Source organism: Monodelphis domestica, chromosome 1, assembly GCF_027887165.1.
Source record: "Monodelphis domestica isolate mMonDom1 chromosome 1, mMonDom1.pri, whole genome shotgun sequence".
Taxonomy (NCBI): domain Eukaryota; kingdom Metazoa; phylum Chordata; class Mammalia; order Didelphimorphia; family Didelphidae; genus Monodelphis; species Monodelphis domestica.
Genome location: NC_077227.1, coordinates 411,861,274 through 411,871,336, shown reverse-complemented (window position 1 = coordinate 411,871,336; position 10,063 = coordinate 411,861,274). Strand labels below are relative to the sequence as shown.

At 42.9% G+C, this 10,063-nt stretch overlaps 1 protein-coding gene across 11 annotated transcripts in view; it reads left to right on the top strand.

The window, feature by feature from the left end:
- Nucleotides 1–8,479: 8,479 nt before the first annotated feature.
- WHRN (whirlin) overlaps nt 8,480–10,063 on the top strand; it is a 142,722-nt gene continuing 141,138 nt past the window's right edge. For all 11 annotated transcript variants that reach the window (XM_056812019.1, XM_056812018.1, XM_056812017.1 and 8 more), the window contains exon 1: nt 8,480–9,254. In XM_056812019.1, coding sequence (XP_056667997.1) covers nt 8,505–9,254 — 750 coding nt within the window. In that variant the 5' untranslated portion in view covers nt 8,480–8,504. The remainder of the gene's footprint in view (nt 9,255–10,063) is intronic.

Here is a 10,063-nt window from a genome sequence, read left to right as displayed (position 1 = left end):
ATTATGATTCTAATTGAACATTTATTCATTGATCCTTTTTGGCACGTGGGAAATGCTGGGTACTGATTTTATGATCAAACAATGTTGAAATTCCAATGAAATCTACATGGAATATTAACTATAATCTCTGAACGTATTAGGGGCTAATGCGCAGAGCTATTATCTATGCAATGTAACAGATATGCATTATTATACAGAATTTGAAAAGATGCTTGGACATGGGCCTAGGTAGACATAATAGTGATGCTTCCATTTATGTAAGCCCTCTGAATCGGAAGACCTTCATAGCCTCAAGCAAGATCACGAATATTCTGAAGGTGCCAAGTGTACCCTTAAGTGTTATTAGGAGCCCTGAGGCAAAAAGAAGTTAAGTACCTTAGATTGGACTGGGAAGCAGGAATTGGCCTCCTAGTCAAGGACAGGATTCTGGAAACCAAAGCTGATTTCAACCTTCAGGCAACTCTTTTTTCTGTCCACTTGGTAAGAATGGTGCTCAAAGGGCTGTGTGTTATATAGTGGAAAGAATACTAGACTTTGAATGAGCAGACTTGGGTTCAAATCCGGACTCTGACATTCATTGGGTGACTATGAGCAATCACTTCAATTCACTAAGCCTTGGGTTCTTCCTCTGTAAAATGGAAATCGTACTTGTGTGATTTATCTCACAAATCCTTTGAGAAAAGCATCTTGTAAAATGGTGAACGACTATGTGAAGTGAATTATTATTCTCATAATTCTTCAAACAACAGAATCATAGATTGTTTAATCTTTGTTTCCCTATGGATGATCTCTAAGGTCCCTTCCAGTTCTGGAAAGTTTCTCCCTCCCTACTTTATTTCTGTCTAAATCTGTCTGGTTTTAAGCCTCATCTCTTAACCCTTCTGCTAGTCCACCTTAATCTCTCCTCTAAACTCAAAGAACTTATTTGACAATCATACCTATGGTTTTATGGGAACCCTGTAGTATTGTTATCATTATTCTCAACACCTTCTGCAAGTGGGCTTTTCTACCTCTTCCCCCATCCTCAAAGGATAAAACTTTCCCCTCAGATTATCTTTAATGTAGTGCCTCCTACATTAGACTGTATTGTATGCTTCTTGAAGGCAGGTAACAGGATTTTTGTTCTTTTTTGTTTTGCCTTTCTATGTATCCCTAGCAGCTAGCATAATGCCTGGCACATAGTAAGTGCTTAATAAATACATATTGACTGATTGCTAAGTCATTTAATTTTTCTTTTATTTATAGTTCTGTAGCATGAGCTCTGGAGCTATTCAGCCACCCTCCCATTATCATTGGCAAGTCAGGTCTCCAGAGTTGGGCTTCTAAATCTTCTCTCAGGGTTTATAGCTAGATGTGAGGACTTCAAGAGCTTTCATGCAAAAGTTCCTCTCATGTACTTCTTTTTTTGTTCATCAGTTGATGCCAGTCAGCCAGAATTCATTTGCTGTTAGAAAGTTATTTATTTGATAGTATAGTTAATATAGTTAGTACAAACCAACTTACCACAAAGCCTGTGACAAACTCTTCCACAAGTATTTATAGAGTAGCAGGGAGAATGGACCCAAGTTGAACAGTGTATGGCAAAGGTAGTGTAACTCAAATTCTCAAACTTCTTTGCCAGGGTCCTTAAAAGATGTTCCCTTTGCTATGTGGAAGCTTTTTGCTGGATTTCTTTCTTTCTTTCTTTCTTTCTTCTTTCTTTCTTCTTTCTTTCTTTCTTTCTTTCTTCTTTCTTCTTTCTTTCTTTCTTTCTTTCTTTCTTTCTTTCTTTCTTTCTTTCTTCTTTCTTTCTTTCTTTCTTTCTTTCTTTCTTTCTTTCTTTCTTTCTTTCTTTCTTTCTTTCTTTCTTTCTTTCTTTCTTTCTTTCTTTCTTTCTTTCTTTCTTTCTTTCTTTCTTTCTTCTTTCTTTCTTTCTTTCTTTCTTTCTTTCTTTCTTTCTTTCTTTCTTTCTTTCTTCTTCTTCTTTCTTTCTCTTCTCTTTCTTTCTTTCTTTCTTTCTTTCTTTCTTTCTTTCTTTCTTTCTTTCTTTCTTTCTTTCTTTCTTTCTTTCTTTCTTTCTTTCTTTCTTTCTTCTTTCTTTCTTTCTTTCTTTCTTTCTTTCTTTCTTTCTCTTCTTTTCTCTCTCTCTCTCTCTCTTTCTCTCTTCTCTCTTTCTCTCTTTCTTTCTCTCTTTCTCTCTCTCTTTCTCTCTCTCTTCTCTCTTTCTCTCTTCTCTTTCTCTCTTTCGTTCTTCTCTTTCTTTCTTTCCTTCTTCTCTTTCCTCTTCTTCTCCTCCCCCTCCTCCTCCCCTCCCCTTCCCTCCTCCTCCTCCCCTTCTTCCTTCTCCTCCTCCTCCTCCTCCTCCTCCTCCTCCTCTATCCTCCATTCTGATTGCCACTCAATCTTGTAGGATGCTGCTTTAAATAGTCCAAATCCTCTTGTGAACATTTAACATTTAACTTATCTCTGTCTGGCTGTCTGTCTCATACCCTGAGACAATTTTTGGATTTTAAAGCAAAAGATCTTACTCTGAACCTCTGGACTTTATCTCTCTAAGGTGATGGGTGGGGTCCTCTCTACCATGCTGGAAGACACTGTAGAAGTGCAGCTGGGCCATTCTAAGGATCCTGTGTTGACTCCTGGCATCTAGAAGACCTGCCTCTTGTTCAGACTAAAGTCAGAGACCTCCACATAGAGGGGCTTGGAGAAAGGGATGTCATGAGCAATCACATAAATCAGAGTAAGGGAAGGACATAGGTTCTACTTGTCTGGGAATCTTGGACAGAGGAGGTGGCTAGGAGAGTGCTGGTGCCTGTGGTCTGGTTTGCACAGCTGGCTGGGTTGAGGGAGGAGAAAGAAGGAGGTGGCTAGGAGAGTGCCAGCATAGGTGGTTTGACTCAGAACTGGCATAAACAGCTCTGAGAAGAGACTGCTAAGGGAATAGCTGGCCACATGTGGCTGGTGCCATTTTTTCTCTGGCCTCCTTTTTATTATTTAATAAATAATTATAAATTCAGATATAATCTCCAGAGAATTTTAATCATAACACTTTGATCCCCCAGAGTTTGCAAGATCTTTATGCAATCACAGCTGAGGCATTCTCATTCCATCCCTCCTGCTCTCAAAAGAAAAGAACAAACAAACAAGTGATTTCTTTTCAGACTTGGATGGTGGCTTCCACCAATTGCTGATAGATAATCAAATCCCCAGTTCTGACCAGCTTGCCCCAGAGGAGCATGACTAAATCTCTCAACCAATCCAAACAATTACTGTGCAATTTCATTCCAGTTCATCCAGTGTCTTTTAAATTAAGACAAGTAAATTATTCAACAACTAATTTTTAACTCTTACTTTCTCTTGTAATTGATATTAAGTATTGGTTCCAAGACAGAAGAGTGGTAAGGGCTAGGCAATTGGGGTTAAGTGACTTGCATAGGGTCACACAGTGAGGAAGTATCTGAGGCCAAAATTGAACCCAGGACTTCTCATCTCCAGGCCTGGTTCTCTATCCACTGAGTCACCTAGGTGCCCTGATCAAAGACTTTTTAAACTTAGTCTAAAGCAAACTATTGATTTGTTCAATGGAGATGTCCACGTGTTGTTCATATCTCAGGAACAAAGTATGTTCTCACTTGGTTAAACATTTTGTCATTTACTATAAATGGGGTAGATGTACTTGTCAAGACTGATTTCCACTCTTACATCTCTCCCATAGAACTAAGCAGTTTGAGGTGGAGGGTTGTTTCTTATATATCTTTGTATTGTCCACAATACCATTTTTTACAAAACAATAATATTCCAATACATTCCTAAGCTACCATTTGTTTAGCCGTTCCCCAGTTGATGAACCTCTATTTTATTTTTAGTTCTTGGCTACTACAAAAAATTCCACTACAAATATTTTGTTGCATTCAGTTGTTGTTCAGCTAGCGGTCCCATCATTTGGGGTTTTCTTGGCAAAGATATTGGTGTGCTTTGCCATCCTTTTCCAGCTCATTTTACAGATGAAGAAATGGAGGCACATAGGGTTAGGTGACTTGCCCAGGGTCACTTAGACAGATTTGAACTCAGGAAGGTATACATAGCCTTTACTTCCTTGTGGTATTTTCCTAGCAGTACAATCTTTGGATCAAAGGATGTGAACATTTCGATCACTTTCTTCAAATGATTCCAAACTGCTTTCACAACTCTATTAATAATGTCTGTCTTTCCACATCTACTATATGACTGACTAATCCTATTTTTGCTCATTTTTGTCAATTTTCTAAATATGAACTGAAACTTCATTTATTTGATTTGTACATCTTTTATTATTAGTGATTCTGAGCATTCTTTCATATGGTTGTTAATAATTTGCATTTTTTCATTTGTGAACTACCTATTTCCAGAGTTCTTTCCATTGTGCTAGTGTCTCATGCTGTCAATATCCTCTGTCACTTAATTCTCAATAATAACACATGATGCAGTGGAGACCTGAGACAATTATCTCTTTAACTCAGACCTTCAAAATAGTTTCACTTGGAATATTCAGATTAATTGGGACTAGAGTGTTTTGTTTTGTTTTTCCCCTTGAATAATTGCAGTTCTCTGGCAAACAAGCAAAGTGTTTTCATTAAAAGCTCTTCTAATTTAAACCAAGTCAGTGTGGGGATTGAGTGGTTTGTTCTCTGCAACCCAAATAATCCACTGATTAAAAATCTCTCATCTACTCCTGAACAAAATGGATTACAATGTAGTAACTTTGATAAAATCACTCCTACTGGTCTCCATGCCTTCTTTCCCTTCTGCAATCTAATCTAGTTCCCAAATCAGCTTTGCCTAACTGGGGCACATATTTGCCAAGGGCTTTACTATTACTTTCACTCACTTCTCTGCTATAGCTCTATGGCATTGGCCAAAAATGTCCTTTCCATTTTACAGATATTGCAATCCAGACCTTTTAAGGACTACTAAGAGGCTTATCCAGGAAGCAAAAAAAAAAAAAAAAGGGCAGGGCAAAGTGAACTGAAGAAAGATTTTTATCCAATTTCTCTTCCAGATGTTTTCATACTTCCTCTTTCTTCCATCTCCTTTTCTATCTCCCTGTACTTCCATCAATTACCTTCCCACCATGTGGGCAATAATTGCCTTTTCCCAGCTGATATAACCCTCCTGGATTCTGCAGAGTAGAACCAAACGTGTGTCTGTGAGCCACAATGACTGCTCCCTTGTAGTAACACCTGAGAATGAAGAAGCCGTCTCATTCATTCTATTTCAGTTCAGTGTCAGGTCTCTATCTCCTGCTGGCTTCTGTTTGCAGGGGGTAGAATCTGCTCAGTGCCAAAGAAGCTTCCATTTCCCGAATTTCTCTGGCCAAGACACTGGAGATGTTTACTCTCTACTAAATCTCTTAAAAAAAATCCTCCTCTCTCAATTGTGCCATTTGTTGCTGTTTCTTTTTTCTCCTCCTGGCACTAATTTATCATCACTCAAGGACAAGGCAGTTTGTGAAAAGAGCCCTGGTCTTGGGATCTGAGATCTTGAGTGTAAGTTTTGGCTCTGCTGTATATTCTATGTAAGACCTCTGCTAAGCCCTTTCACACCTCTCTTTACATTTTCAAATGGAGATTATAATACTTAAATTACCTACCTCACAGAGTTTTTATTGAAAGGAGAAAGTTCCCTTGTAAAATTCAAAACTATCAAAATATGAGTTACTGCTATTATTGTAATTCAGATTTTAGATGGCAGGTACATTGTGTTTGGCCTTAAAATTTGAAAGTTAAGTATTAAAATTAAATTAAAATTTATCTAAATATTAAAAAATTTAACAAAGGTGCACTCATGAAATTATAGATAGCATGTCGTTGGTCCAAAATATGTTGGATTTGAAATCACAAGACCTGGGCACAAATTCCCTACTATGCTAATTATTGCCTGTGTGACTTTGGAAAAGTCATTTCCCCTCTCTAGGTCTCTAGATATGATATGATATGATAGATAAAGATATGATATATCTTTAAGGTGCTTTCTAGCTTCAGTTCCTACAACCATTACTGCAGTACTTACAATAGTCTCTACTTCTAAATAAGAACAAACAGGTAGGTGAAGTGCATATCCAAATTGAATTTAAATTTGCTTTTATCACCTATGGAATATAGTCCAGTGAAAGGAAAAAACAAAACAAAACCTTAAATGGCTTTGTAATATAAAACAGCTTTTAATATCTGCCGCAAGAAAAGATTAGATTGAATAAAAAATATACACAGCAACATCCAGGAAATGTTTTAGCCAAGCCCATTCCATCTTTACTGTTTTTATTGTTGTTTGTTACCCTCCTCTTAATCCCTTTCTGTGTCTATACCTCTGCTTTAGAGTTTCTGGAAATGTCAAAAAAGGGAAAAAGGTTGCTTCTCTTTCATCAGCAGTTAGGGTACAATAATAACCTTTTAAAAGCACAGTCAGGGAAAAGTGAGATGACTACACCTGAGAAGAATCATATTTTCGTTCTGAAGAGGGCAGCGTACTGCCAGGCCTCCTCAGCCCAGACTAACAGGAATCTTGCCTCCCCTTCCTTCCTTGTGGATTGGGCCAGTGGCAACCTCCAAAATACTCAGGCATCTTGAGTTTTTCAGTGATCGTTTCTTGCACAGCCAAATTAATCTTCAGGCATGAAATAGGATTCTGGTAGTTTGAGCAAATCTCTCCTTAAAGAGCCTAAAGGGCAAGTTGATACTAAGGTGTTTCTGCAAGATGGATGGAAGAAACCAAAACTACTTCCCTCTCACAACCTCCTGCACTCCTTGCCTGCCACTTACTATAGGACAAGATCATACCTCTTGAACAGTCTTTAGGGTTTTCAAATTAAAATCTTTCTTTTTCTATCATATATGCACAGCAATATTTCTATGCCAAAAGAAAAACACCTTTTCATTAATACCTTTGTTGGTGGTATTCTGCTTGTGATTGTGTTTGTGTTTTGCAGGAACACAGTGATAGGAAGGCGGATCATAGCTTCAGGGATGCATTTATCAAACCAATCACAGCCATAATTAGAAACCCAACTAAGAGAAAGCTGAGCATGAAATACATCCACAGAAGACCTGAACAGCATACATTACATCCCATGTTTAATCGTCTTTGAAGACGGTCAGTTAAATATCTTTCGGGGAGAAGAAAAGGATGTGCTTTTTTGTTTATTTAAATGTCTGGCTAATTGTATCAAAGCTTCAACAATGCTTGAGAGGAAGAAAGAAGGGCCACCGCTATTAACTGCTGGAGACCAGCTGCTATAAAGCAGATGCCTAAAGCCGGCTTAACTGGTTATTAAAAACAACAGCAGTGTCCACTAGACACTTAATTTAAACTGGGCCTGCTGTGGCCAAACTGAAGGAGAACTGAGGCATTTATCTAGAAAACTCAGAGAGAAAAAGCAAGTCCAATATCTCCACTTCGATTTCTTTGAAAAAACAACAAACCCCCAAACCACGCTTGTCCTTTCCAATAGTGTGTGTGTGTATGTGTATGTGTATGTGTATGTGTGTGTGTGTGTGTGTGTGTGTGTGTGTGTGTGTGTGTGTGTGTAAGTAATAAGGTCAGCTCTTTGGAAAAACCTGAAACATCGAGATAACTAGGGGATGGCGGGCGGTGGTGAGGGATTTTTTCCCTTTTGAATTTTCTGTATTATGGTCAATGCTCTACCTGGCCAGAGAAGTTGAGTATTTTAATCTAACCCCAAACCCCGAAGCTTTTCCCTGAGTCCTCCTTCCAAAGGTTGGGGGAAGCAGTCAGAACACAAGAATTTGAACTGGGGCGACGCAGCGAACCAGCCTCGAGCGTGTCCCGGACGCCCAGGTCGGTCTCTACTCTCTCCCCACGCCCCTTCCCCCTTCTCCTTCCCTCCCCTCCCCTCTCTCCTCTCCCCCCGCTGGACTGTATCACCCCGTCTCCTGGCAACTGGAGGGCGCTCGGAGGGACGTCATTTCCTGAAGATCCCGCGGGAGGGGGAGGTTGGTGGGGGGGGGGCAGGGGGCGGGGTGAGGGCTGAGACGTCGAAACAAGCTGGAAGCAGAGGCTGGTGCTGGAGCTCGGGGGGCGGGGAGCTCAACAGTTAGCAAAAGTGCCCCGCTGCCGACCTGGGGAGGCGGCGAGCTCTGGAGCGGTCTCCGAGCAGCTTCTTCTGCGCGTGGGACATCCCCAGGGCACTTCAGGCGTTGGTCCCCAGTTGCACTTTGGAGGGAGGATAGCTCCCTCCACTTTTCCCCAATTTTGCATTTCGGGGGACCTTTCGAGGAGGACAGTCCAGGGCTCCGGATATGCCCCGGGATATTTGACAGCTCCGGCTCGCCCAGGCTGCCTTGCTGGCGACTGCAGGAGTAGAGCCCCCGTTTCGCGGGGCGGGGTCCCCCAGGCCAGGGAGAAGAAGTGGCCTGGCTGGGGGAGCCCAGGAATGGTCTGACTTGGAGTCCGCCGCTGCAAAATCTCCATCCTCCAACCCCATTCAGCCGCCAGGGCTCCCCGGTTCAGAGCGATCCTGAGGTCGGGAGATGAGCACCCAGCTGGACCGCCTGTCGGTGACCTCGTCCTCCACCGGCTCCCTGGGCTCGGCGGCCGGGGCGGCGGCTGGCTCCGCTAGCGGCGGGCTCCGGCTGCTGTCGGGCAACGTGCGCAAGCTGCACCATGCCCTCAACTTGCTACTGAACGATGCAGAGCGGGAGCAGTTCACTCACTGCCTGAACGCTTACCACACGCGGAGGAACGTTTACGACCTGGTGCGGACCCTGCGCCTGCTTCTCGACAGCCCGGACAAGCGGCAGCTGCTGCCCATGCTGCGCCTGGTCATCCCGCGCTCCGACCAGCTGCTTTTCGACCAGTACACGTCCGAAGGGCCCTACCTCAAGTCCCACATCGCATCCGCCCCTGGGGGCGCCAACGGGGCCGGTGCGGGGCTGCTGGACGGTGCGGCCGCTGCCTCGCCTCCTCCCGCCGCCTACTGGCTCCCTCAGCCCCAGTCACTGTCCAGTCGACCGTCCCAAGTGGACTTCGGCCCGGGCCCCGAGGGGGCGCCTCTGGAGGAGCTGCGCGGGGAGGTCCGGTTAGTGAGTCTTAGGAGAAGTAAGACCAACGAAGGTCTCGGTTTCAGCATCCGAGGGGGCTCAGAGCACGGCGTGGGAATTTATGTGTCCCTGGTGGAACCAGGCTCCCTAGCGGAGAAGGAAGGGCTAAGGGTGGGCGACCAGATCCTGAGAGTAAATGACAAGTCCTTGGGCCGAGTGACTCATGCCGAGGCGGTCAAGGTAGGTGCAAGAAAGACAGGCAGGCAGCCTTGGACCCCGGAACTAAATGTTGACTTAAAATTCTCTGCCAATTTAGGGGTGGAAGGGTAATGCCGGTATATTAGCACTTTACTGGCAGAAGTTTTTGATGAGCTCTTTAGTGTGTTATAGAGTGTGTGGAGAGAGGCTTCCATCCTGGTGACACAATTGTATTAGCAGAGTTAATCTTGGGCCTGATAGGAATGAAAGCAGTTTTCTGAGGCCAGTCCGCCTGCCGGTCTGCCTGCCTACCTCACAACTCGCTACCCAGATACGGGTTCTGCTTCCAAGAGCCTCTGTAGAATAGTCTTGGGCAGTGCAGCCTCAGGCTTGGATTCTTGGGAAACTGACAAGGAGAATAGACACCTGCTCTTTCTACTTCCTGTGCTCTGCTCAGTGTTCCATGACTCCCTGCGTTCCAAGACAGGTTTCTTCTGCAGTGAATTCAATGAAGAATCTCACAGTAGAATCACAGACTTAGAACGCAGAACATATGATGTTAGAGCTGGAAGGAAATCTTCTAGGTTGACTTAAGCAATTTTACAGATGAGGAAACTGAGGTCTTCCAAAGTGAAGTAACCATTAGGAGGTCTCTGGACAATTGGCTGATCTGGACTAGAATCCTGGCCTCCTCAGTCTAGTGCAGAGTTCTTTCCACTATATCACTGTGTTAGCAATTTTTTTTTCTGTTTCTCTTTCCCCTGTTTCCTCCCTTCTTCCTCCCATTTCCTCCTTAGACATTTTTGGGAGGCATGTCTGTATTAAATTTCAAAGGAGTTCATAGGGTTTAG